This window comes from Cavia porcellus, unplaced genomic scaffold (genome assembly GCF_034190915.1).
Source record: "Cavia porcellus strain 051 isolate PalLab524CR breed Dunkin Hartley unplaced genomic scaffold, mCavPor4.1 scaffold_19, whole genome shotgun sequence".
NCBI classification, from domain to species: Eukaryota; Metazoa; Chordata; class Mammalia; order Rodentia; family Caviidae; genus Cavia; species Cavia porcellus.
In genome coordinates this window covers 43,320,019-43,347,554 of record NW_026947502.1, presented here as the reverse complement: position 1 = coordinate 43,347,554, position 27,536 = coordinate 43,320,019, and the positions used below count along the sequence as shown (strand labels likewise).

At 55.6% G+C, this 27,536-nt stretch overlaps 1 protein-coding gene across 9 annotated transcripts in view; it reads left to right on the top strand.

The window, feature by feature from the left end:
- Positions 1–27,536, top strand: part of Adgrb1 (adhesion G protein-coupled receptor B1) — a 75,967-nt gene that overhangs the window by 22,707 nt on the left and 25,724 nt on the right. For 7 of the 9 annotated variants that reach the window (XM_063230971.1, XM_063230972.1, XM_063230974.1 and 4 more), the window contains exons 3-18: positions 483–644; positions 1,377–1,487; positions 1,919–2,083; positions 2,199–2,364; positions 2,602–2,774; positions 3,127–3,291; positions 3,435–3,536; positions 4,659–4,765; positions 4,912–5,106; positions 5,351–5,419; positions 5,942–6,050; positions 10,681–10,824; positions 11,247–11,322; positions 11,484–11,586; positions 12,622–12,665; positions 26,997–27,141. In XM_063230971.1, coding sequence (XP_063087041.1) covers positions 483–644; positions 1,377–1,487; positions 1,919–2,083; positions 2,199–2,364; positions 2,602–2,774; positions 3,127–3,291; positions 3,435–3,536; positions 4,659–4,765; positions 4,912–5,106; positions 5,351–5,419; positions 5,942–6,050; positions 10,681–10,824; positions 11,247–11,322; positions 11,484–11,586; positions 12,622–12,665; positions 26,997–27,141 — 2,036 coding nt within the window. The remainder of the gene's footprint in view (positions 1–482; positions 645–1,376; positions 1,488–1,918; positions 2,084–2,198; positions 2,365–2,601; positions 2,775–3,126; positions 3,292–3,434; positions 3,537–4,658; positions 4,766–4,911; positions 5,107–5,350; positions 5,420–5,941; positions 6,051–10,680; positions 10,825–11,246; positions 11,323–11,483; positions 11,587–12,621; positions 12,666–26,996; positions 27,142–27,536) is intronic. The other 2 variants (XM_063230973.1, XM_063230980.1) reach the window with 1 other exon arrangement.

Below are 27,536 nucleotides of genomic sequence, written 5' to 3'. Positions count from 1 at the left end.
CAACCTCTGTTCCAGGCTATTTTGAAAGGTGGTCAGCTCTCTGCAGGAACTCAGGGAGGTTCTGCCAAACCAGGCAACCAGCTATGAGGCCTGGTGGGATCTTCGAGGTGGGGTGTGTGATTCATAGGCCACATCTGGAGATGAGGATGTGCAAAGCCACCTCTCCCATGCTGTGTAGATGAGGATAGAGGCTGGAAGGAGCAGGGCCTGAGCCCTGGAAGAGGGGTATAGGGTGAAGGATCTGAGGACTTAGCTACACAGCCGCTCTACACTTGATTGGTCATGAGTATCTTGGGGACCAGATTTGCCCACCTCACCCTGGTGTCTCCCACCTCAGGGCAGACCTGTGTCCTCTTAGAGGATGCCTGGGAGCTAGGTGGCACAGGGTCCCCCAGGCCTTGGCCAACTCACCAACCCACCACTCATCCAACCCCAGCCCCTTTTTAGCCCCCCACCTAACCCCACCCTGTGATGTCCCTCAGGCGGCTGGAAGCTGTGGTCCCTGTGGGGCGAGTGCACGAGAGACTGCGGAGGAGGCCTACAGACCAGGACGCGCACTTGCCTGCCCACCCCGGGCCTTGAGGGCAGCGGCTGTGAGGGGGTCCTGGAGGAGGGACGCCTGTGCAACCGCAAGGCCTGTGGCCGTGAGTGCACAAAGGGGCAACTAGCATGGGGGTGCTGGGGGCTTCAAAGTGCAGGTGCATGTGGGGAAAGGGCCTGTCTGGAGAAAGGGCCAGGATGGGAAGGGAGTGCAGGGTGAATCTTAGCCAAGTGTGGGATGAAACCTGACCTTTACCCGGCCAAGTGGAGTACAGGTGAAGACCTAGCTGGAGGTGGGGACTTGAATCTAAGGGGGATAGATGAAATTTAGCTGTGAGTTGGAATTTTAGGGTGCATGCAGAAGCCAGTGCTGGCTATGGTGCATGTGCCCTCTTCCCTTACCTAGGAAGCCCTGGCCAGGCCAGCCCATCTAGATCAGGCCTCCAGAATGTATTTCTTTAATAAGGCTCTTTAATGACCTCATGCATTTTTTAGTTACCTCCATAAAGCTAAATCAAGTTCTAATGAGGCTGTCAGATTCTTTGGGTTGTTTTTTCCTTGATGAACTCTCATGGGGCAACAGCTCATCTCAGGAGCCCAGGGAGACCCCTGGGCATCCAGCAGGGGCAGGGGCAGAGGAGCTGTCCTGCAGGTGACCACTGGTCTGCCAGCCCTGGAGGCTGAGAGGGAGGGCTTCTGGGCAGGAAATACAGGACCCACAAGAAGGGACCCGTGGTGACCAGGCCTGGTGCTCTGGGCCTGGTTTCCCAGCTGTCCAGTGGTGGCCAAGGACAGAGGAGGCCCCTGCAGGATGCTGACCTGAGCCCATCCTGCAGCCGCTGGGCGCACCAGCTCCCGGAGCCAGTCCCTGCGGTCCACAGATGCCCGGCGGCGTGAGGAGCTGGGGGACGACCTGCAGCACTTTGGGTTTCCATCCCCCCAGACTGGTGAGCTGCTGGTGTGGGCAGAACTAGCGTGCACACAGACTCAGATACTGAGCAAGGGAGGGCTGGCTTCCTGGACTGGGTCTGTGGGTAAATACTCTTAAATTAGTAATTGCTGCTAATTATAAATAATAGCTTTAATGACTTGCCAAAATGAGACTAACTACTTAGGTACAGTGCCTGACTCTAGTCTCCACGCAGACCGGCTTTAGGGATACTAAAGGGGGTAGTGTAGTCAGGGACAGATCTTGGGGACCAGAAGTGGCCCAGGCCTGTGCAGTAGAGTAATGCACGGACCTCAAGACCAGCTGGAGTTCCAGCCTACCTGCTACCCGCCCCGCAGAATGGCCCCCTCCATACCCTTCTCCAAGTTGTAGTGCAGTCCTGTTGATGGTCCACAAGGGTCCTGGTCTTAAAGATCTCTGTTTCCACAGGTGACCCGGCGGCTGAGGAGTGGTCGCCATGGAGCGTGTGCTCCAGCACCTGTGGCGAAGGCTGGCAAACTCGCACACGCTTCTGCGTGTCGTCCTCGTATAGCACGCAGTGCAGCGGCCCACTGCGCGAGCAGAGGCTGTGCAACAACTCTGCTGTGTGCCCAGGTGGGGCCCGTGGAGCCGAGGCAGGGTGGGCTGGGGGGTGAGGTTGGGGCTGGGGGTGGGGTGGCAGGACCTCAACTGGGCCCAGCAAGCAGCAGCGACTGTCCTCTCCTCTTAGTGCATGGTGCATGGGATGAGTGGTCGCCTTGGAGTCTCTGCTCCAGCACGTGTGGCCGCGGCTTTCGGGACCGCACACGTACCTGCAGGCCCCCCCAGTTCGGAGGCAACCCCTGTGAAGGTCCAGAGAAGCAAACCAAATTCTGCAACATTGCCCTGTGCCCTGGTAAGTGAGAGGGAGCAGCTGGGGAGAGTGGCCCGATTCTGCCTACCGAATCACCTCAGGGTGCTCTGAGGTTGGATCCTCAGGCTGTATGCAGTTGGGAGATGGAGAAGTGCCTGGCATTCTCACCTACCTCCCGGGTGGGGTGTGGGGTGATGGCCAGTGGGGTGTTCACATGGTATCATAGGCTGGCTGTGGAGTACTGGGTGTTCACCCTGGCTTCTTGTCCCCTTCCTCCGGGCCGGGCAGTGGACGGAAACTGGAATGAGTGGTCGAGCTGGAGCACCTGCTCTGCCAGCTGTGCCCAGGGCCGGCAGCAGCGCACGAGGGAGTGCAACGGGCCTTCCTATGGGGGTGCTGAGTGCCAGGGCCACTGGGTGGAGACTCGAGACTGTTTCCTGCAGCAGTGCCCAGGTCAGGCAAGCCCGTCCTGGGGGTGGTTGTGGCCCTGCATGTGATCTGGGGTCTTAGGTGTGGGCCAAGTGGAATTGGGGTGCATGGTACCTGTGGAGGGCAGGGGGCTCTGTATGATGGCTCACTTTATTTTGTCAAGCTGACCTCAGGTTTCTCTTCCCTGTCTCAATTTTTTTCTCCTGGTGGCTCACACCTCTGCATCCCTGGGTCCCTGGGTCCCTTTGTCCATATCCTTGTGTCCCGTGAGTTCCTATCCCTTTGTGTCCCCATGGCCTAGTGTACCTTTGCTGCTTCAATACCCCACCCTAACATCCCCATCACCTGTTGCTCTGTGTCTGACTACCCCCTGCAGTGGACGGCAAATGGCAGGCCTGGGCATCATGGGGCAGCTGCAGTGTCACATGCGGGGGTGGCAGCCAGCGCCGAGAGCGAGTCTGCTCTGGGCCCTTCTTCGGGGGAGCAGCCTGCCAGGGCCCACAGGACGAGTACCGACAGTGCAGCACCCAGCGGTGTCCTGGTGAGACCCTCCCCATGCTGTGGCTGGCCCTGAGAAGAACCCGGGAGCAGCCAGTGTCTCTGGCTCAGTTGGGACAGTGGACATCCTGTTCCAGCTCCCAGCCCTTTCCAAAACTCCTGCCCTTGTTTCTGGTCCCTTGGTAGAGCCCCATGAGATCTGTGATGAGGACAACTTTGGGGCTGTGGTGTGGAAAGAGACACCAGCAGGAGAGGTGGCTGCAGTCCGGTGTCCTCGAAATGCCACAGGTGAGGCCAGACAGCAGGTACTGTGCAGGTTCCTGTCCTGTCTTCATAGAGAAGCCCCTGCAGGCACCCTCTGAGACCAGGGACTTAGACATCCCCATTTCCACCACTGGAGAAACTGAGGCACAGTGGAGTCAGCACACTTTGTCTGGGCCTGCAGGGCTAGCAGGGTAGAAGTTCCTTTTGAATGACGGTAGCTAAATCCTCACACCAGCCCTAGGAAGCCCCTGGAGAGTTGCTAGAGGGGTGGAAGAGCAAAGTGGGCAACAGGGAAAGGACTTGTCTGCACCCCAGTACTGGTCTTCTCCACTGCTCCTGTTTGAAGAAAGGAAGATGACTTCCAGACTGCCCAGAGAGGCAGCAAGCAGCTTCGTCCTTTGCTCTATGACATTCTAGAAATGACTTATCCTCTCTGAGCTTCACTTTTCCCATCTGTAAAATGAGGGTCTTAGGAGATCCTCCACATGGGCTGTTGGGATTGGTTGGGGTGGCCTGTGGTGGGCAAGGATGGCAGTGGGTGCGGGGTACTCCCAGCCATGCTTGGTGCTCCCACCTTCCTTTTCTTGTGTTATTGCTGGCATATTGCAAATCCACAGAAGCAGAATGAAAAAAATAAGTATTACTTGCCAATATGCCACCCCATGGGCAACTCCAGTGTCACTCCCCATCTAAATCAGTGCTCAGAGATTCTGTATCAGGCTGTCCTATGCTCCTGTTGGGTAACAAAGCTATGATAGTTCTATGTGGTTGTCACCTGCATATGCACTTAGATGTCCTGGTTATTTGGGGTGTCCTGAGGGTGCTTTCTGTCAAGGCTTGTTTCCCAGCTGGTGATCCCTGCAACCCTCTGGGCACAGCAGGGCACCAGACTGGCTGTTCCCAAGACTCTGGCTGAATCCCAGTGCCCCCACTTGGTCAAGGATTCCATTCCAGGCAGTAGGATCACCACAGTCCTGGTGCCTGCTGGTCCCCAGCACCTGGAGCAAGTGCTCAGCATGCCTCAGAAATGTGCAGCTTCCAGGAGCAAGGCCAGAAGGCCCAGGCAGAGTGGCTTTTGTGGGAGCTGTGTGGGGACTCCTGTGCCTGGCAGTGAGCATCCACCTGAGACGTGGGAGGTCTCCCCAGGCCTCATCCTGCGGCGCTGTGAGCTGGACGAGGAGGGCATCGCCTTCTGGGAGCCCCCCACCTACATCCGCTGTGTCTCCATTGACTACCGAAACATCCAGATGATGGTGAGGGTGGCCCCTCCCCATGCCACATCTACTCCATGGACTTGAGGAGGGGGAGGCCACAAAGGGCCCTCTGGATGGAGTAGGTCCCTAGCTCCTGCTTGAAAGCCCTGCAGGGTGACCTATCTAGCCCTTTCCATCCTCCTCAGACCCGGGAGCACCTGGCCAAAGCTCAACGTGGACTTCCAGGAGAGGGGGTCTCAGAGGTCATACAGACCCTGGTGGAGATCTCTCAAGATGGGACCAGCTACAGTGGGGACCTGCTCTCCACCATTGATGTCCTGAGGAATATGACTGAGATCTTCCGGAGGGCCTACTATAGCCCCACCCCAGGGGACGTGCAGGTGGGCTCCCTGAAGGACAGCTGTGGAGAAGAATGCTTTGGAGGGTGGTTAGGGGCCATTATGCCCCTTGGTCAGAGCCCCAGCCTTGGCCATGGGTCTAACTGAGCCTCAGGCTGAGCCCTGATTGTGATTACTCACTGACTCCTCATACCTGTTACACATAGCCTTGACCCTTGTCAGGGAAGAACCATGATCCTAATCATGCGCTGATATCATGTTCTCCTTCACTGGGTCTTATTTCTAGAACTTTGTCCAGATCATCAGCAACCTGCTGGCAGAGGAGAATCGGGAGAAGTGGGAGGAGGCCCAGCTGGTATGGACAGGAACCTGGGGCCCTTGTGATTGGGGCCCCCTGAGTCCCAGACCAACATGTAGAGGGGGCCTTGATGGCCAGGCTGGGTGGCTCTAGGTCTGCATCCCACCATAGTCTCTTGCCAGTTGGATGACCTTGAGGAAGCTGCTTAGCCTTGAGCCTCCATTTTTCCTCTGTAGAAGCATAATATCTTGTCCTGTGGGGTTTAGTGAGGGGAGGGGAGTGAGAAATGGTTGACCTCATGGTGGATGTCCAGAGGACCGGGCCATGGCAGATCACCCTCCCTTCTTTATAGGCTGACTTTGAAGCTGTGGTCCCCAGGGCAGTTGGCTACCCTGAGCAGCTCTGAGGAACCCCCAGAAGCACTAATGGGGCCTAGATATAGCCGCAGGCCTTGTGACCTACCCATGCTGGAGACAGCTCTAGAGGTCACCAGCCCTGCTTCCTTATGGTACAGAAAACAGGGTCCTCGGCCTGAGTGCAGACACCACTTGTAGCTCTAGGCTTCTTCCCCTCCCCCAGATGGGCCCCAATGCCAAGGAGCTCTTCCGGCTGGTGGAGGATTTTGTGGATGTCATTGGCTTCCGCATGAAGGACCTGAGGGATGCGTACCAGGTGACAGACAACTTAGGTAAGCCCTTGGTAAGGCCTTCTCTCCCCAGTGGCCTCTGTGCCTGCCCTACAGCCCTGAGTGGGGCCCCTGCCTCAGTTTCCCCAATTATACAAGAGCAGTGACTGAACTCCTATGGACCCTCTTAGACTAGTGTCTAAGGTCAGCTCTAGATTTCTCTTGTCTCCATGGTGGGAACCCCAGGAAAGGATAAGACTTGAAAAGGGCCTGGAGATCTTGTGTTGGGGGTGCCTCCATGACCATCCCTAAGCCACCTCTCTGCCTGCACCCTTGGGACCCGGGATTCCTTGTCCCTGTCACTTCAGCACTCTGTGCATCCAGCTACTTCTGCTTTCCAATCCTGGAAGCCCCTCATCAAGTGCCCTGCACCTCCTCTAGCTTATGGCATCAGCTGAGCCTCGGTTCCTTCATTTGTGAAATGGGACACAGCTGTGTTGCCTGATGGAGCTGTGGAGAGTGACAGATGAGGTAGACTCAAACCTGAGGTGGGAGGTGAATGGTGGCTGTCCTTACTGGTGTCCACTATCAGTCTGTTTCACATTCAGCACCACGGTGCTCTCAAATTCCTCTCACAGACCACTTTCCCCAAGCCTCCCCATGGAGAAACCTGATAGTGGGTAATTACCCCAGCTATGACCCAAAAAGCACGAAGGAGGGAAATTTTCCCCTTCCTAGTGGGAAGATGTGGTTTCCAAGGAAGTGACTGAGCCTGGCCAAACTTCATTAGCACATGTGCCATTGGGTGCCTTCCAGCTCCCATGCTAAATGTCCCTTCATGTGGTAGCAGAAAGAGCTATCCTGCACCAGACAAATGTTCCCACACTTTCTAAGCTGAGGCCCTGTGCTGGCCCTGCTTTTCACCCCAGGGGCTCAGGGGCTCAGTGCTCCATCAGTTATAGTACCTCCGAGACCAGTGGGCCCAGCCATCATTTCACAGAAACAGCCAAGCTGGGTGCTATGGAGGACCCTGGTTGGTTTCCCTCTCAGGCCCCTTTTTCCCGAGAGAGTTATAGGTGCCCAGACAAAAGGGATGTGGTGCTGCTATGCAGGGACGAGTTTGGGATGGGACTCAGTCTTACTGGCCCAGTACCTCACAGTCCTGGAGGAGCCCTAACCTGCCTTCAGGAGCCCCAGGTCTACCACTACTCAGGGCCACCTGCTGTCACCACAGGCCCTGGGCTCCTCTAGCCATCTTTATGTCCTGCACTCTATTCACCAATGAACCCCACACCTGCTGTGCACCCTGAGAACCCCAAAGACTTCACTTGCTCTGACACAACCATGCAGCCCATGCATCTATGCAGTCCTTCCATTCCTCATGCTCCATGATCTCAAATTCCTGCAACTTCTGTACTCCAGTTACCTCATCCCCACATGCACCCCACACCCCCAGTCACCCACCCAGTTCTGTCCTTCCCTGGTTTAAGCCATTGGGAATCCTCTATGCCTTAGCAGCAGACTCCTCCTTGGCCCTGACCACCCCTTGACGCCAGAACCCTAAGATCCACAGTCCTTTGAAACTAAGCTGCCTGCCTCCTGTGCCCTGGGCTCCTGGGCTAGGTCCTTGTTCCTCCTCTGTGTCCTTCTGAGGTCATTCCCGTCACCAGCTTGGAAGTGAGATGCTCAAGACCCCCCTCCCCCTGACACACACGCTGCCCTTCATCCAGGTCTTTCTGGGTCCCGGGAAAATGAGCTTCTCATCAGCACTTTTTATCAGGGTAGGGAACCTGCACATGTGTATCCCTTGCACTGTCCCTTCTGTCCCCTGAGAACCTTGATCCCTTGATCCCAGGGCCCAATCTGATCACAGTTTTGTGGTGTCCCCACTCTGGAATAGCACCCCATCTGCAGTCCTATTACCTGCCTCCCAGAAGGGTCTAGGAGCATCTAGAGCTTCTAGAGCATCTAGGTCACAGCAGCATCTGCAGTGGCTCAGCTCCCTCACACGCCTACAACAACCTGCTCTCGCGGTGTCCTGCCTACCATCATCTGGGCTTTCTGTCCTCTTGAACTCCTGCTCACTCTACACGATGTGAACGTGTCCTCTACCCAGGCTTGCCCCAGCTCACCTCTTAGTTTCCCAGACTCTTTCTCTGCCCAAGCCTCATCCTTGGCCCCTTGAGACCTGGAAGCCACAAGCATAGGACTCGCCACCCTGGCCTGCCTGCCCAGGCTGCTCTGGTGCCTGAGATAAACCTGTGCCAGATCCCTCCCCTGTGACCCTGTCTATGGCAGTTCCCACCTTTATAGCCTTTTACCCTCTTTGCTCTCTTCCTGTCCTGTACTGTCAAAGGCCACGTAATCAGGCATCAGCCTTTGTTCTTTGTGCAGGTCACCAGAAGGTGATGTTCACCATGCACACTCTGTGGTCAGTCCTCAGTGTCCCCCAGCTCTACCCAAGCCACCATGTGACTCCTGACTGCTGGCCACAACCTGCCTTCCCTCCATCCTTTGCTCTTCTCTACTGGGCAGCAGACTGCCCTGCTACCTTGAAGGCTGGACTGTCCCCAGCCCTGGATGATATCTTTCCTACCTATACCCCAGGAAGCAGCCTTGAGCTCACTGGGCTTCTCCCCTCCCAGACCTGAAACTCACTCTTGCCTACCATTGCATGCATCCAAACCCAGCATCTCCTGTTGCCTGGAGTGTCTTAAGGGCTTTTCACACACAACACCCCAGTTGAGACTCCTCCTAGAACCTTGATGTCACCTTAGCTCTGCCTGAGTGTCTCCCACTCTCCACTAGGACAAGGCCATCTTTTGAAGGGTCTTTCTCACAGCCCTTGACCCTTCCCCTGCTGCAGCAAGATGGTTCCTTCCTCCTTCCTGCAGAGTGGCCTGCACTCCTCATTCCTCCTTCCCCATTGGGGGTGCTTCCTTTCCCTGTCCTGAGACGTGCTTTTTCTGGATCTTGGCCTAGAGCACTCACTGTTCAGGTCTTCTGCAAAGTCACTGCCAAAGGGAGGACTTCCCCAGTACCCTGTTTGGAAATGTCATCACCCCACTTTACCTTCCCTTCTCTGTGAACACTTCAGAAGGGGTGTGCGTGTCCTCTACTCCTTCTCCATGCTAGGGTAGGTCCAGCACGTGAACTTGGCTGTTCATAGCAACACTCTCGATAGCAAGGGTTGGCTGCATTGGGTGCTAAAATGCAGAGAAGAGGACCAGTTTCTGTCTCTCTTGTAGAGAGATCCACAGAAGGGACTAGGTCCATGGAGGCAGGGAGGTAGAGGAGTCTGCAGAGCCCAGGCAGAGCTAGAGCAGCAGAGCACAATGCCTAGCCTCACAAAGGCACAGGGCAAAACAGAGCAGGAGCAGCTGATAAGGGGCCCAGAGCTCGGTGGGGGCCACCAGAGCCTCCCAGCTCCTCCACTACCCACATTTGTGTGAGTGGCCCAAGTCAGGACATGAGGCCCTGAAGGAAGGAGGCCACGGAAGCTGCCAGTTTGAGGTGGGTCCTCTTCCTGTCCCCCAGCCCTATCCTAGGCCCTACAAAAACAGGTCCCAGCATGTGGCCCACAAAGTTGAGTCCACTAGCTGTGTTCTTGAGGTGGGAGTAAGGCTCTGCCTGGGTGGGCTTAGCCAAGCCCCAGCAACAGGTTCCACCAGCAGAGGACCCAGCACCAATGACTTCTTTCCCAGCCACACTTCCCCAAGCTTGCTCTGTGTCCCCACTTCCTCTCCATACCTGCTACCCCTCCATCAGGAACCCTGAACATAAAACCTACCCTTTACCCCGAACCACTTCACAGAGACAGGAAGCTGTTACCCCCAGCCCCACCTGGGTGCCATCTTTTCTCCAGAGTCTACCCACCACATGTGACACTGAGGGAATGAGAGAGAGAACAGCACAGTACTGGGAGGAAGCCGGCAGAAAGGGAAGATACGTGGGTAGTGTGGATCCCTCCCGTGGATCCCTCTGTGATCACAAGACAAGCCCCTGTCTCAACTTTGACCCTTCCTAGGATATGGGGACTGGAGTCTGAGCCTGGGTTCTGCAGGGCTGGTGTCTTAGTTACTTTATGCTCATCGCTGAGACAAAATACCTGATGCCCAAGTTGGGAAAGGAAAGGTTTATTTCTTACAGTTTTTGGAGGTTTTAGTCCACGCTCAGTTGGCTCCAAGACAGGCGGGCATGGCTGGGCTGCAGTTCATGGTGGCCGCCAACAGCAAGCAGGAACCCACAAAGAGCAAAACACACCTTCTTCCTGCCATTATATCACATCCTGGCTCCACCCTTTTGTGGGTGTAGCACCGACACCGTCAATCTAGACAATGAACAAATAACAAATGCACAATGCAAACTCATGAGGCCTGGGGGACACAGACATAAACCATGACACCTGGGTAGGATACCTCTTGGATGTCATCAATAACAAGCCAGAAACCACCTTCTGGGGGCTGTAGCCATGCCTGCTTCCACCTCACAGTCCTCATCTGTGACCCCTAGGCTCTGGGCACTTGCCTATACAGGCCGTGGGAGTTGGGGTCTGCAGTCTGAGTGGCAAGGGCTTTGGGAAAGTGGGAGATCAACCCTGGCAGAAATCTCTAGTCCACATCTGCAGGCACCCTTGTACTACCCTGCCACAAGGCTGAGGCTCCTAGTGTGACTGTCTGTCTCTCCCGCCCAGTCCTTAGCATCCATAAGCTTCCTGCCAGCAGTGCCACTGACATCAGCTTCCCCATGAAGGGCTGGCGAGCTACTGGTGACTGGGCCAAGGTGCCAGAGGACAGGGTCACAGTATCCAAGAGTGTCTTCTCCACAGGCTTGGCAGGTGAGGCCCAGGAAGCACGAGACTTGGGCCCAGAGTCAAGACTGCCACCTTGAATGCCCCCCTACAGCCCAGCCCAAGCCTCCAGAGGCAGGACGACATTCACACTACCCCTCTGTGGTCCCCAGGCTAGCACCCTCCAGGAAGCCCTCCCTACCCTCCTAGGCTCTGGTGAGCTAAACCAAGTGGACAGGTGGGCTGGCTCACTGAAGGAGAGGCAGGGACTGTTGAGTCATGGTAACCAGGGCTCTAGTTCCCAGGATAGACACCATCTTGCCCCTGCCACACCCTTGGGAGTCACTTGGGGAGGGTCTGAAGCTCTTCCACCTCCTAGCTCCTGGGTGTACACTTGTGGGTGGGGGTGGAGACCCACGAGGGCTGGCCAGGTAGCAGGTCAGGTCGGGTGACCAGGTGCTCCCTTCCAGAGGCGGATGACTCATCTGTATTCGTAGTCGGCACCGTGCTCTATCGCAATCTGGGCAGCTTCTTGGCTCTGCAGAGGTGGGCAGTGCTGGTGGGCAGGGTGGTCCGAACCCCCAGTGGGAGCAAGGGGCAGGCCAGGGTGAGAGGAGGTGGAGGGTAGGCTGCATGGAGGCGGTGAGGGGGGCAGGCCAGAGGGTACAGGCTGGGTCCATGATGCTGCTGCCAATCTGTCCTGCCAGGAACACGACCGTGCTGAACTCCAAAGTCATCTCTGTGACCGTGAAGCCCCCACCCCGCTCCCTGCTCACACCCTTGGAGATCGAGTTTGCCCACATGTACAATGTGAGTGTTCCAGGTGCACGAGTTTGAGTACAGTGATTGCCCCTGTCTGACCCTGCATGTGGTCTTGGCTCACCCACCAGGCCCCTCCATCTCCATGCCCAGGGCATCCATGAGGCTAGGAAGTGAGAGACCCTTTCCTGGAACCCCTACAGACTATCAAACCCAGCCCTGTAGAGGCTCTGAGATTTTAGAGCCAGGAGCATCCTCCCAGAACACCCTGGGACAGATGCCCTGCTGCTCTGTGATCCCAGACTGATGAGACTTTCCAAGGGTCAAATGTGTCAAGATGCCTAGGAAGGTGACTGACTCCAGGGGGACCCTCTGGGCTAACAGTCCTCATCCAGGGAAGTAATAGTCAAAACTCCTCCAGCCCCTGAGTGGTCACAGCTAGAAGTCCCAAGGAAAATGTTGCCCAGGTCAGGAAAGTGGCAGGCCACAAACCCCAGGCCAAGACGATGGGAAGTCACAAGAAGAACCCATGTTCCAGCTGGGTAGACTTGGAGGAGTTTTTCAACCTCTCTGTGCCTTGGGCCCCTCCCTTATCACATGGGTGAAGACTAACTTGTTCCCATAAATTCTTGTCCCATAAATGCCTAGAGTGTCCTACTGCTCTGAATAGCATCAATTCCACTGGCATAGCAGGCCTGGTAGGAACAATGTCTTGCAGTATTCTTGGACATGCCTGTGGGACCAGGGACATGAACAAGGCAGGGGTGTTTGCCACTTGCCCTCAAGTGAAAGTTTTCCCATCACCCTGCCAGAGCTAGGCTTTGGCCACATGGGCCAACCTGCTGTCACCACTGGGCTTAAAGAGGACAAGGAGCCATATGAGATTCAGTGGGCACTAGATTGAACTAGTCCTCAATGGTCTTGTCGGGCCTTTTCTCCATTCTGGGCCTCTGCCTTTCTGGGACAGTTCCCCTATAATATGTAATTTCTCAGGGTGTCACACAGGCAGGGGATACTGTATCTGTGGGTGGTCGGGCAATGACCCTTGGAGGGGCAGGTGGCCCTGACTCCCCCCTTCTCTCCCAGGGCACCACCAACCAGACCTGCATCCTGTGGGATGAGACAGATGTGTAAGTTCACCCAAGCTCAGTGGCTCTAGGGCGTGGTGATTGGGTGGGGATCAGTCCACAGGGGAGGGACATGTTTTAGGGTGGGAACTGTTCTTCCTGCCCCGCTATGTGCTGGCATGACCTCTGCCACCATCTGCCCAGGCCCCCTCCTCCTCTCCCATGCTCTGTACAGCTCGTGGGGAAGGTGAGAGTAGCCTGCTCATCCTGTCCCAGAGCAGCAAGTGTTGGTGTCAGGGCGCCAGGCAGTGTGAGGCCATAGTGTCTCCAAGCTGATGAAGACAATTTAGAAGGAACCTGAGACTCCAACTATTCAGATGGACTGGGGCTCAGGAGTGTCACATGCCCAGTAGATAGCAGCAAGAATAGGCTGAATTCTCATCCCCTGCAATGTGCCATTACAGGGAGGTGAGGAAGAGTGATAGGGGGTCTCCTATGTCAGAAGGGAGGGGCAAGGCCTGGGGGAGCACTCCAGAGGTGAGGGGTGTTGAAGCTTTGGAACCAGGGCCTGCATCAGGTCCTGATAGGCCACCAACCACACCACTTTCCTCCACTTTGGCTCCCTACACTCCTTCCCTAGGCCAGGCAGCATGTGAGTGCTTAGTGTGGCCCAGGCAGTGGCACTACTGCAGACTGGGGGCTGCAGGGTGACAATCATGTATCCTGGGCAGCAGGGACAGTGTCTTGAGCAGCCAGGCCAGAGGATGAAATGGCTGGTAGATGAGGTGGGGGTTCAGCTAGAGCCACATGGAAGCTAGAGGGCATGGGGAGCAGAGGCCTGACAGCATGCGTGGCAGGAGGCACCAGGCAGAGGGTGCTTCTGGGAGATGGGACAATTGCCCACTCACTCTCTGTCCTCCAGTGATTGCTGCCCACTGGTGAGGCACTGCCCCACAATGTCCTGGCTCTTAGCTTCCTTTGTCCCCAGTAAGAAGGCCCAGTGAATACAGAACAGCCGGCTCCAAGATGCTGGGTCATGCCATGTGCTGGGAAGTGGAACCAAAAGAGTCTGGGTGGGTGCGGAACTGCTGAGCAGGGATCGGGAAGCCCTCATGAGGAGGTGATAGCTGGACGTCAGCCTGGCAAGCTCTGTGCAGGACAAGCACTGTGGCAGTGGGGCTGCTACCTCACATCCTGTTGTGGGTCTGGGGGCTAAACTGGGAAGCCAGCTCTCTTGTTGATAACTTTCTTTGGGCTTTGCAAGTGGCATAAGCTCTTTATGCAAAAGAGAGACTCTGAGAAGAACAGAAAAAGAAAAAGAAAAAAAAATATGGCCCTATACTTCCAGGCACCAGGCTGTTCGCCTGTGGCCATCTTGGGGCATTGTGAAGTTCTGGATTTTCAGGGAATGAAAGTGGTGCTGTGGACACAGATTGAATTTGTCTCCCCACTAAGCCCCCATCCCCACCCAGACATACTCTCTTGGGACTGCTCACTGGCTGGTTCACCTGGCTGTTCCTGTGGGTGCTCTGGGTAGCCTGTGTTTCCTGCTCACTTAAGTACCAGTGCGAGCAGCATCCTTGATTGGACAGCTCTGCCTATGTTTCTGATTATTCTCAGCTGGTCAGGGCTTCTGCCTGGGGCCCAGGCTGACCCAGAAACTCATTCTGGATAAGACCTGGGAGCTGGTATCAGCCTACTTTTGAGGAGCAACAAGGCAACCAGAGAACCATGGTTGAGTTGCTGGATGCTCAGAATCAGTGTGACCTTCTTCTCACAGGTGTGGGAGTGTCCCACAATCCACTTGCCACTCCAGACATGCTTGGCACCAGGTCCCAGGGATCAGGTCCACTAAAGCTTTGTGTTGACCAAGACATCCGGGCCAGGAGGGCATCAGGGAGGTGCTGGCTGTGGCCTGGCCTTGTCTTTGTGATGTTGAGTGTTGACTCTTTCCACTTCTGCTGGAGAATCCCTGATCTGTGTGAACTGAGGAGCCAAGTGCTTCCCAGTTCATCTGAGTGTGGGCCAGGGGCATTGGGTGGTGAGGACTGGTTTGCTCGACAGTGTGCCTGGATGAGGTCTGCGCTGAACTGGGAGTCTGTGTTCATATGAGAAAGCACCAACAGTCCAAGGAGAGGTTTGTGTGGGGAGTGGTGCCTTGTATGGGAGGGGGAGACAAGACAGCCATCTGTGATCATCAACTGACAAGGTGACCTCTTAGAGCCATAATTATGACACATAGTCAAACCTGTACAGTTGGTAGAGAAAGAGCCCAGATCCTGAACACAGTCTGACACTTTACCCAGGACACATGCTGAGTCCCGATCCTGAGCTCTGACCTTGTCATTCAGTAATCTGTCTGGCCTGGGTAACATATTGTGTTCTGACCTCAGTCACTCATTTAAACGCTGGTCACATGATCCTGGTCATACACTGATTTGGTCACACACCAAACCCTGGTCCTGGTCACAGCCTGACCCCTATCCTGTGTCAAAACTGAAAGGATTTGTGCATGTTCACATGTGTGTTTGTAGGGCCACTTCCTCTTCCAGCCACATGCAACAGTTGGTAGAGTGACGCATCTCACTTGGAAAGAAGGAGCTAGAGTCTTTGCGAATGGCAGACCCTCTGCCTATCTTACCCCCAGTAACTCACACACAGCTCCCTCTTCAGCTTGGCATGTACCTCCAGGCATCTGCCATGCTCTGTAAACACTGGCCTGGAGCCCTCTGGAGCCCCTAGGCTTTCAGCCAGTGTAATATGATCAAATTCCATTTCTAAGCCCCAAATTCCCTTGATCACAGGTCCCTACCCTGGCTGAATAACATGTCTGAAGGTCTCTGATCCCCCATACCTTATCCTGGCAGTGGCAGCAAGTTCTGGGGAGAGTCTTGGAGTGGGGTAAGGGGAACAAAGGGTATCTTGCAGAGTTTCCAGGGCTCAAGTTAGAAGGGACCACCCATGACACAGCATACGCTGTGCAGCCCCTCAGCCACGTGTTTCTGAGTGGAGGGACAGTGGCAGCCGCGTAGAGTCACACCTGTGTCCAGAGTTGGTGCTGGCTGAGCAGTGTGTATAGCAGAGGCTGACTGGAGGGTGGGTGACTGCCCCCCACTGGGCATAATTGGGGATGGTCAGGTGCAAGAGTGAGGTGCGAGTGGGGAGGCAGAGGCAGGTGAGTGTCAAGCTGATGGGCAGTGACTCAGTAGACAGATAACTTCTGAGCACGTGGGGTGGTGGTAAGGGCTGAAAGGAAAAAGGGGTGGCCATGTGTGGGAGGATGGGGAATCAGTCTTCAGGGCTGCCCTGACAGATCTCCCAGTCACCACTGGGTACCTTCGAACTTCACACACCCGGCCTTTGTTCTCACAGTTCCAGAGGTCACAGTTGTGACTACAGACTGGAGGAGACCTCACCTCTTCCAGCTTCCAGCAGTCCCTCTCTGCATGGCCCTCCCCTTCTGTGCCTCTGATCTCTCTCCCTGATCACTGGATCTGTGGTACATCCTAAATTGTGCATGATTTTTATCTCAAGATTCTTAACTTGATTACATTGCAGAGGCCTTATTTCCACAAAAGATCATGCTCACAGGTTCTAGGGCTGTATGTACATGTACTTTGGGGGACAATAATCAGTCTGCAGTAGACAGAGAGGTGATAGGCGCTGGGCAGACAGACAGACTGGTAGAGTTGATGGGCCAACCACATACTGGACACAGCTCTGTGGTTCTGAAAAGAGAGTTCCCTTCTCACAGAAAACCTGCAAATATTTTGCAGTTTTTAAAACTTCCTTTTAAACATTTCAGAGTTATGTAGAATATAAAAGTCAGAGCTGGCAAGATCCCCAGAGACCAGCCCTTTTACTCTTAGAAAGTGGCTCAACTGAAGTCCACTGTGGGCACGTTGGCAGGCCAGGGCACTTCAGTAGCAGCGTGCGAGCGCTGAGAAGGGCACAGTTCTCCTGATCCTGGGTCCACTGACTATAAAGGCTCTGAAAAGTCTTGCAGTGGTTCCTCTTCGACTGAGTCAGGCAGTTTCACAGCTTGTGGGCTCCCAAGACCCTCAATATGCCTGATATAAGCTTCCCTGGACCTGGCCCACAGAGTAGATTTCTTCCACTCTCTGGGCTCCTCCCCTGGAACAGCTAAACCAGGAACCCCTAAGTCTGCTCTGTTTTACTCTCACAAACTTTCCTTGCCTACTTGTCCTTTATTTACCAGTATTAAAGGGGAGAAAACTGAGGCTTCAATGCTCACTGACAAGCCAAGGGCTACCTGAAGGTCAATTTAGTTGGGTTGGTTTTCCCAACTCAGCCTAGCATGGAGGGCCTAGGCCAGGAGCAGCTGCCCTGGGAGACCTGCCCTGAGCGAGCATCCTGGTCCCTTTAAGAGCCTGGTCCCTCCTATCCTCCCTGGTTTCCTTGGAGAGGGCAGAGAGGGAGGCAAGCGGAAGCCCAACTTGGCAAGGTCCCTGGGTAGCTGTCAGCAGCTGGTTCCCAGCCCAATTTCTCCCACACCAGCTGGTTCCTGATGGGGGCAGGGGCATGGAGTGGGGAGAGGGTGGGGATAGTCCCAGCACAGAGGCCACTTTGGTAATCGAGGGTGCACAGCGTGGGGAGCAGGAGGGAGCTAGGTGACAGGAGGCGGACTGAGGACAAGACTACCCTGTCCTAATGTAGCTCCAGCTCCAGCCTCTCCTTTTGTTTCCTCTACAACTCCCTCCACTTGGCCCTAGGTGGCTAGCAGTGCTGGCTCGGCTGTCTCCCTGCAGCATCCTTGCTGTAAGAGACTTGCGGCAGGTCCAAACGCTGGAGGGGAGGGATGGAATCCTGCAGTCATGCGCTCAGACAAGTCTTGGGGGCCTGTGCCTGCTGGCAGCCCCACCAGAGCACTCCCTCAGCCCTTATGAGACCACATAGCTGGGGAAAGACCCAGCTCTTCCGCCTGCCCAGCACTCCTGCAGGCCTTCTGGAACTCTGGTCTTCTCTGTCCCCTGCCGTGGGCTCCTTCTTCTGCATTTGTGGCCAGACCCTGCAGGTGCCCCCCCCACTCCGCACCATTAACCCCCAGGGAATTGGAGTGTGCCCATCTTTCTAGGTCACCAGAGAGGCCTGAGAGCGCAATCCTCCATTCCCTCACTCATTCGCCAAATTCTGACCATGATAACAAGGGCTTTCCCCCCAGAGACCCCACAGAGTCCCTACTCAACAGGACAGCAGACTGGGCCATGGTGAGCCCCTCATTCTGTGCTGTGGATAAAGGTCTTTGTGCAGGTGAAGTAGGCACCGGGATACACAGGGAGCTGGAATTCATGAGGTCCCACAGCCTCACTCTGGGATCCATACAGAGCCTTACCCAGGCCAAGTGTGCAAACCCAGGGCATGTCTGTTTTCACTGAGCCCCTGGCTCCAAACTGCTGTAAGGAGAGGGATGGTGTTTGTCCTCAGTTCAGAAAGGTGTCTCCAGGCACCCATCAGATGTCTCTGGGGCAACTGCACACTGCTGCTGCCAATAATAGGCAACGGTGCTTTCTCCTGTGTCACTCACTTGTCACCTTCTCCCTGTCTTCCCTTCTATTCCCATCCTTTGCTCTTTTCTCTTCTAGAAAAAGCTCCCACCAGGGCAGCATGGCTGCGGAGGGGCTTTGAGGTAGAGAATAGCAGGATGTTGCCAGATACAGCCTGCCTCAGTGTCCCTCTCTGCCTCTTCTACAAGGATCTCTATCTGCTTCCCAAGCCTCTGCTGTACCTCTGGTTGCTGGGCTAGGGTCCCCACTAAGGCTGTGTCAGGGCAGAGCCTGTGGTTCACAGTGCCCACTATAGGCAGGTACTTTGCCGGCACATGAACAGGGAGAGTAATAGGTAGGGGCAGGGTTCATGGTGATTCTGTTTTATATCATGAGGTGGCCGCCAGGTAGCCCTCTGTCACCTGAGTTTGGTTTCTAAACTGAAACGGCTGTTATGGTGGATGAATGACATATTGGGCACTAAGACACAGGAGCCAGGTAGGCTCCAGAACAGAAGGGCTTCCCAGAGTCTTGAAGCCAGCCATCAGGACATATATCACCTGCGGATCCACCCAGAGAGGAGGAGAGCTGAAGGATCCACCTGAGGATCCACCCAGAGAAGAGGAGAGCTGAAGGATCCACCTGAGGATCCACCCAGAGAGGAGGAGAGCTGAAGCCCACTTAAGAAAAGGGCGTAGGAAACCCAGACCCAAGGCACAGCATGTGCAAAGGACCCAAGAGAGAGAACAACTGGAGCTCGTGGTGCAGAGCCAGTGTTTCAGGAGGCATGTGGATCAGGGACCAGAGTGCACACGGGTGGAAGCAGCTGGTACTTTAGTTCTTTGCTGAAATCCCCACACCCCTTTTAAGATGCAGAGAAGGGAGCTCTCTATGGGGGTGACCAAGTTGCGGTAGAATTGGGGTGAGGGTATGTGGAAGGGAGCAGCAGGACTTCCTGGGTACCTACTGTGTACCAGGCCCTCCACCACAAACTCCTTGCAGCTGCCAGCTCTGATCAGCCCAGGAAGGCCAGGCTGCATATAGCAAGTTTGCACTGAAAGGATGGCTTGCCCAGGTCCCCACAGCAGGCTCGTGATCTTGATCCCATCAAGATATCGCACATCCAAATGGCTCCAGCAACTTTGAATAACCATGACAGAGGTGGGTGAGTGTGGCTTCAGGGCACGGCCATAGAGATACCTGGGAATGGGTGGCAGTTGTTCACTTGCCACAGCAGAATTCTTAGTTAGAACCCACCACCCAGACACTCAGTGGTGGGATTCAGAGTAGCCACCGACTGTTTTGGTTGCAGGAAGGCAGGGCTGGGGGTGGACACAAGGAAAGACTTCCAAAGTATCAGGGAGGATAGCAGAGTTGACACGGATGTCTGTTTTCCTTCTGTCTTGGATGTGGAGGGACCTGCAGGGAGGAGAAGGGTGAGAGGACTTTGAGGTAGCTGGGTCTTTGGGATGAGGTGGATGAGGCCCAGTAGTCGAGGTATGGCAAGTGAAGATACGATGCATGGGTCCAGTTGTGTGCTGATGGGGCAGCAGATTAGCCCGAACTGTGTCCTGGCCATGAGGCTTAAAAGATGGCTTGTTTAGTGCTGCTGACAGTGATTGTCAAGCTGGTGCTGGCATCAGTCCTTGTGACAGTAACAGAGCTGGTTCTACTGAGGTGCAGATGGCGGCGGTGATGAGGCCATGGTGATGTTGCTCAAGTGCAAGTAGCATGAGAACCATGTGTGAGCAGGTGCCAAGTGTGGGGACCATGAAGAGACAGTTGCAACGGTGAGGGCTGTGATGATGGTGTGGTAAGTACTGTGCTGTGGATGCGGGTGGTAGCGATGCTGTGATAAAAGCACTGGTAACTGATGTGTGGTAGACACTGTCAGGAGTGATGATGGGGTTGATAGTAGTGATGAGGGTGTTGTAAAGGTCTTGGTGATGATGATGTTGATGGTGTTATTTGTAGTGGTGATGATGGTGTTGTAACACTAACAAATGCTGTTGATGCTGAGGGTGTCAGTGATGGTGGTAGTAGCAGTTAGGCTGTTTATGATGGTAGTGTTGCTGTTGGTAGTATGGTTGCTGGTGGTAACAGTGAGGGAAGTGTCACTTACGGTGTTGGTCTTGAGGATGGTGTTAGTGGTGGTAATGAGGTGAAGACAGTGATGGTAATGTTTGTGGTGTTAGTGCTACTGATCATAGCATTAGCAATGGAGATGGTAATGTGATAATGATGGTGGTAATAGTGGTGGTATCGATAACCATAACGTAGTGATCGTGGTAACAGTGTGGGTAATTGTGTGGTGTTGATAGTGTTGCCAGTGGCGCTGCAGTAGTAATGATGGTGTTACTAGCAGTGCAAAGGTGGCAGTGATGGTACTGTTGATGCTGGTGTTGACAGTGTGATGTTAATGTTGGTGGTAATGATAATGGTGTTGGAGTGGTGACGGTAGAATTGGAGATGATGGTGCTGGTGTTGCTGATGATGGAGGTATTGGCAGTAGTGATGTGGTAGGGATGTTGTTAGCAGTGTAATGCTGGTGACCATGATGGTGATGACTTCAGTGGTCATTGTAAGGTTGGAGGTTGTGGTGACATAAGGAGATGCTGGAAGCAAGGTCAGTTCTGAGGAAAATTTTCAACCTGTACTCATCCATGGAAAGCAGGACCACCATGACCCAATAATCAGCCAGACTGCAGCTGACATATAAGGATCAGCCAAGGTGGGGACACCAGAGGAAGAGCGCATAAGCAGACAGGGAATGGATATTGAAGCAGACAAGGCTGGGCTGGCTGCAGTGGGCTGTGAGGTTTTGATCTGCGAGAGCCAGCGCAGTACGGTTCCGGGTGCCCACTGGCCAGGAGGTGCTTGCTGGGTGAGTAGAAACACTGTCCCCTTGCCCTTCTACCTGGGTACCAGCAGCTGAAGTATGGGAGTGGGTTTCTGAGCAGTAGTTTCTTGGCTGGCAGAGTATGGACAAGCCAGGTGCAGCCAGATTGAGCCCAGGACAGGTGGTTGGAATGTGGGCCTCTGGGCTGGTGAGCCAGCAGCCGGACACCAGTGCACCAGGCCAGACAGCTTTTGTGCTATGCTGGAAGCCCCATGTTCCACTGCCCACAGGAGTCCTGCTCTGCCAGACAAACAGCCCTTGGCTTCTGTTTCTAGAGACTGGCTGGGTCATGAGGCATCTCTGGACTAGGAGGGTGGGCACCCAGTTGAGGGAGGTCTGTGACTAAAAGCCTTGACTCAGCATGGCTGGCGCCAGGCAGGAATAAGGAGATTGGCATCTGGCATGGTGGAAACTAAGAAGCTCTGAAGGCCCTATCATGGGCCTATCATGCTGACTGGGGCTCCAGCAGGGCCAGACTGGAGAAAGGCCCTGGGCACTAGGCTGCCAGCAAGAACACCAAGCCTGAGGCAACGTGCATCTTGCCTGACAGCTGAAACTCCAAAAAACTCAAGTCAGGCAGAGGGAAGGTCACAGAGCCAAAGTTCCATGTAATACCCTCTTTGCTGAGCTCCTGAGTCAAACCCTGCAACTCTGCCACACTGGCCACAAGATGAGCTGGAAGTGAAGGAGGCCATTTGAGAGCTTTTCTGAAGGCAGCAGCAGCACCACCACGAGTCTTGATCTGGGGTAAGGGGTTAGTAGTTAGTTTGGGGGTTCTCCTGATGGACAAAGCGTGACTGTGTGGGGATGGTGCCTGGGCAGAAATAGAGTGAGAGTTGATTTCAAGAGTAAAGGTCAAGTCCAGCTTGTGAAGGATCTCCAGGGTGAGGTTCCAAGTTTCCAGGGGCTCCAGAAACCCTTGTTGGCAGAGGCACCATTCCCACCCCCTGCCAGCGCCTGAGATCCCTTGCTGGGGCGTGCTGTGCCCACTCATGGCTCCTTTCTGCTGTGTGGGAGGACACTCTGTGAGTCATTTACATTGGAGTGTGAATTAGCCCATCAAATTCAAAGGGACCCCAATGGTGCAGAGGCCCATAATAGCACCTGCTTCGTGGGCTGCAGGAGGCGTCGTGCTGCAGTGAAGGCCCTGGTGTGGTAGGCGGGTGGGGAGTATTGGTGCACCCTCTGTGTTACTGTCCCAGTGTTCCTGGAGCATGTGGCCCTGTGTAACTCTGTCCCTCTTTGAACACGTGCAGTTGGGGGTACCCACTGCACAGGGAGACCACTGAGCCATGTAGGTAGCTGGGAGGGAGGCTAGGCCCTGCTGCTCACTCTCCCTTACAGGGCTTTGCTGCTCTCCTGGGTACTGGATGAGGAGGGCAGCTGAGGCTGACTGCATGGCCCCCTGGTGTCTCTCAACTCCTTGGCTCCCACTGGCCTGGGCTATGCAGGAGGTACCTTGTGGGGGCTTCCTGATTGAAAGCAAGGCTGAAACCTCCCATAGGCCAGCTGAGGTTGCCTCTGAACCATCACATCTTGGACTAGGGGATGAGGCAGTGGGCCTGTCTGGGAGCAGAGGGTGAATGAAGTGAAGGTCTTCAACTAGGGTGAGGATTGTGACCACTGCTGGATGTAGAAAGGGCTATGGGTCACCAGGGATCAAGGTTCGAGTGTGGCCCAAGAAAAATAGGCGAGTCCAGTCATGGAGATTGAGGTCAGGCCCTGGAGGGTCCTTGGGAACGGTATGGCCTTTGACCTGTGTGAGAAAGGACTTGGGAGCTATGAGGAGGCCAGACACTGGCAGCAGGACCAAGGCTGGTGACTATAGCTGCTGGGAATAGTGGAGGGTCTGAGCAGGGTCCCTCAGAAGCTGAAAGTGGTCAGACTAGAGCACTGAGAAAAAGGGCTGTGGCTCACTGATGGTCAGCTGTGGCGTGGGAGTAAAGGAAGCATAAGGACTTGATTTTGGTGTGGCCAGTACAGGTTGGTGGTGCTGAAGAGGGGCCAGGCTGGCTCCTCTCCCCTTCTTGCCCATCTGTGCATTCCTGTTGAGCACCCGCTCCCTGGTGAGCATCGCAGCAGCTCTGTCTTCAGGAAGAGGTAGCAAAGCCAGGACAGGAAGTTATGCCTTGGGTTTGCTGGCCTAGACCTGGGAGTGGGGCACGTAGTAAGGTCCTCAGGGTCCAGCTTACCTGTGACCTGGAGAGCAGTGGGAAGTGTCTGGACTCATCCTGGGAGCCCTGTCTGACTTTGGGGAGGCACATCCTTGCTCTGGATCCCTGTTGAGGGGCCCATACCCCTCCTCAGGCAGGGTGGGGCTCCTGTTATGATCTGTCTTGGTCCTAGGAGGTGTCACTGCCCCCAGCTTCTCTTTCTCTGGACCCATTGCAGGGAAGCAGTGTGACTGACCCAGATTTCTCAGGTCTGGACTCAGGAGGGGGGGACCTGGCTCTGTGACCCAGATCTTCCAAGTTCTGTAGCTCAGACAAGAGGTGGCAAATGGTCTCCCACGTGTGGAAGCAGTGGTTGTGTGCATGAGGAGAGAATGACCTGTGTTGCAAGAATGGGAACAGGTGCCTCTGCAGTGGGAAAATTTCAGTCAGAATTAGACAAAAATGTCCAGATGTTTTGACTCAGGATCTGGATGTCAGAAGATACTCTCCAGCTGGGGGCTTCCAGCCTTTCTCAGGTGGGGATGTGTTTCAGATACACAGGAGGGTCCTCAGGCACCATCCTAACTAATAAAGATCAGTCTTCCACCGAGGTCCAGCATTGTCAGAAAGGCTTGCATAACTCCTGGGAAGCTGTCCTTGACTGGCTTCTCTTCATGGCTCAGATGGCCTGGAGGCAAGTCTCTTGTATCTGGATTCCTGGATGCCCTTGAGGGTCCCTGTGCTTAATCCTTGCAGCTGTTGCTCACCTAGTGGGAGGCAGGTGGACAAGAGCTAGAACTGAGCCCTTGCTATTATCTTGCTGTGTAGCCTTGGGCAACCACCTCTCAGAGCCTTGGTTTCTTTATTTATAATGCTGACTTGAGGGTTGTTGCAGAAAACAAATGACAAAATGCATAGGAAGCCTTAGCCCAGGATGGAGTAAAGGGAAGGGTGAGGAGAGGCCCTCATGGGATACGTGTTAGAAGGCTGAGGGTGCTCCTTGGGTGCAAGTTGATGAGCCTGTTGGAGGGGTGGAAGGCTGAGGCATCTACATGACTAGTCCTGCAGGGTCCATGTGGGTGCCAGTGCCCATACTCAGATGCCCCTGCACAATTTACAAGATAGCCAGCTCCTCTGCACCACACAGAGGCAGGCACTTTCTTAACCCTTGAATAACCCCTCAACAGGTTAGAAGCCCCTCACCCTCCATTGCCTCCGGAAGACTAATCAAGTAATTGATGCCACAGCAAGAGCTCCAGGGCCAGCCACCAGCTCCCAGGCTGGCCTCTCTCCCAAATGGTGGTGGCTGGCAGTGCCAGCTTGACACTCTACAGAGCCACTGTGGCTGAGAACCTGCCCGGCTGCTGATGCTAGCCAGTCTGGCTACCCTCACCCCAGCCTGTGGGGTGCTGTCCCCTTCAGATCCCTCCCAGTAACACCCAGGCAGGTTAGATGGCTGAATCTCAGAGTGAGGGTGCGTATGCCTGGCTTGAGCATTTCAAAACAGAAATTTGAACCCAGCACCAAGCGCAATGAACCAGTGTGCAGGACTTTCCTGGAACTCAGGCACTTTGGAGTCTTCTGGTCAGGCTGAGCTGGCCATTTGTATCTGATCTGAGGCCTATGGGCACTGGACTTCCACCATGGCACCTCGGGCACAAGGGAGGGTTGTAATCAGCCAAGGCTTGGAGGCTGCTGCCCTGCAGGGGAAGGAAGATAAAGGGAGAGGGTGAAAGGGTCATGCCTGGCACATCTGAGTGTCACCTTATAAAACCTATGAGGAGTGTGACATCAGTCAGATTCCAGGAATTTCCAGGGATAACCCACTCTTCCTCCCTGTTCTATAGTACTTCCAGATCTGCCTATCCTTTGATCAGCAGGACCTGCACATTCACAGGGGCACAGTGAAGGGGTCTCTGCCTTGAGGGTTTGACTTCAGGGCATCTTGTGCTAGGGACAAAGGGCACAAGCTCAGGCAGGCCTCCATCGCAGTGCATGGAGTCTGGGGGGACTTGTCAGGGGGGCTCAGTGTCTGGGATGCCCTTGGGGTTTGTGAGGTTTGAGACAGAGTGAGTCCAGAAGGCTCAGACAGAGGCATCCCTGAGAGCTCAGCCTGCACTCCTAGAGTATTCTTTCTCTGGGAAGTGAGGCCTTTGAGGGACTCTAGGCTCCAAGCCCTGCCTTGGCCTGGCATTGCATTTTAGGGTAAGCAGATAGGCTAAAAGAGGAGGGGTGCTCCTGGAGTCACAGAGTCCAAACCAACCCTACAGCACCCAAGTTCTGGCCCTCTTCCTGGTCCTGCCTTGCCTGGGATGTAGGGTCATGGTGCTGCTTTCTGGAGCAAGTCCTTCTAAGGAGGCAGGGGAATCTTAGTGAAAAGCAGATACTAATCCCCCACACCCCACCTGCCTGCCCAGAGCAGATCCTTTCTCCATGGGCCAAAATCACAGCACAACCTGCTGATGCTGACCTGGGCTGCCAAGAACAGAGTGGAGAAAGCTACCCACAGCCAAGGAAATCTGTTGGGTGTTCTTAGGCACTAGCATGCACTCTAGCCCCTGCCCCACCTCCCCTTTTAGGAGGAAGGTGAAGCCAGGGGGTCTAGGTAGCTTCCCAAGGTCATGCAGCTAGGCTGCGGCTAAGGTATGTCTGGAATCAGGTGTCTGATCAGAGGAGCCTCTCGGAGGTTGAGTGGGGGACAGGGAGAGTGCTAGATAGATTGCTGGTGCACACTGTAACTGCAAGGTTCCTTACATTTCAAATTCTAATTGGTACAGTGAGGTGAGCAGAAGGGGCACCTGTGATCTGTCCTGTGTGGCTGGTTTGGGTGGAAAGCATAGCTTGAGGACTCTGAGGCCAGCTGTGTAAGATTCACAGTGCAGAGGAGACCCTGGGTTCATGTCCTGCAGGCCTGGGGCAGGTGCTGGGTCCCACTGCCTTAGGGAGAAGTGAGGGCTTGCTGGCCTTTTGACCACCACTCCCAGCTGTGGTTCCTGCAGGGCAGGTCCCCAGGATGCACCTCTCCATCTCCACCTGGTGGGCCCCTGAGGGTCAAATAGAATTGCTCAGAGAGGCCCTCCTTGGGCACTGTCTGCAGGAGCCACAGTCACGGGAGAGTACAGGCAAACTCTGGATAAGGCTGCCAGGAATCTGGGGGATGAGGCGCAGTGGCAAGGCAGCAGAGGAGGAGTGATTTGCCAGCCGCTCAGTTCCTGGTGCATCAAGAAGCAGCAAGTCCTTTTGCTGAAATGGGAACGGGCCAGTGTCAGACAGCAGGGGGGGCCTGGGTCAGGTCTCAGAGACAAGTTTCCGGCTGGCCTCGGGCCGCCTCCCTGCGGGGAGGGCTATGTCTGTCCTCTAGAGGAGCGTCAGACAACGGGGGCCGACAGCCGGGTGTGGGGGGGAGGCGGATGCAGAGGGGGGATGGAGCAGTCCCAAGGTCACCAGCTCCAGCGGTCGCCCTGGGCAATGGGGCTGGGCGTTCCGCAGTGGTCCCTCGCCGGCCCACAGGTCCGCAGCACCCCAGCGCTGCACGTGCGCTCCGCGCCCTTGCGGTCGCCCCCTCTCAACGGGTCGCCCCTCCCGCAGGCGGGGCGTCCGGGCGCGGGGCCAACCCCGCCCTCCACTCTGCGCCCGCGCCCCGCGCTCCCGCGGGTTGCTCTCCGCGGCTCGGGCGCGCGGCAGGGACGGCGGGCGGGCGGCCATGGGCGCCTGGGCAGCGGGGCCTGGCGGCGGCGGGGCGCGCGCGGCTGCCTGCTCAGGGGCGGGCGGCGCTCGGGGCCCCCGCGGGCCGCCGCCGCTGACGCTGCCTGTTTCCCCCGTGTCCCGCCGCCCCCAGACCCTCCTCCTCCTCCGCCCCCCCGCAGCTTGGGCCGTGGTCGTGGCGCGGCTGCCGCACGGTGCCCCTCGACGCCCTCCGGACGCGCTGCCTGTGTGACCGGCTCTCCACCTTCGCCATCTTAGCGCAGCTCAGCGCTGACGCGGTGAGACCCCGGTGGGGATGGTGGGAGTGGGGTGGGGAGGGAGCGACAGTGCACGGGAACAGCTGTGGGGGGAGGCTGCCTACTTTTCTGGTGCTTGGGGGTCTCTGCCTGGCAGCTGCCCATTTTCCCTGGAGAGCATGAATGCGAGCCCCCGGCCTGGGCAGTATGGAGTTGAAGATCCCTGGGAAGTGCCTGCCTGATGGTGCATCCCTTGTCCACTTAGTGTTGACGGGGACCTTGAAGAGAGCTGCCCCTGGGAGCCGGGGATACCTGGTCCTGAACTCTGGATGGGGGAAGCCAGGCCTGTGCATACCCTGTCTCTTGGTCCCCTGACCTGCCAAGGACTGGGACCAGAAGCTGCCACCTTCTGTGAGCCCTTTGGGACCCACTGTTAA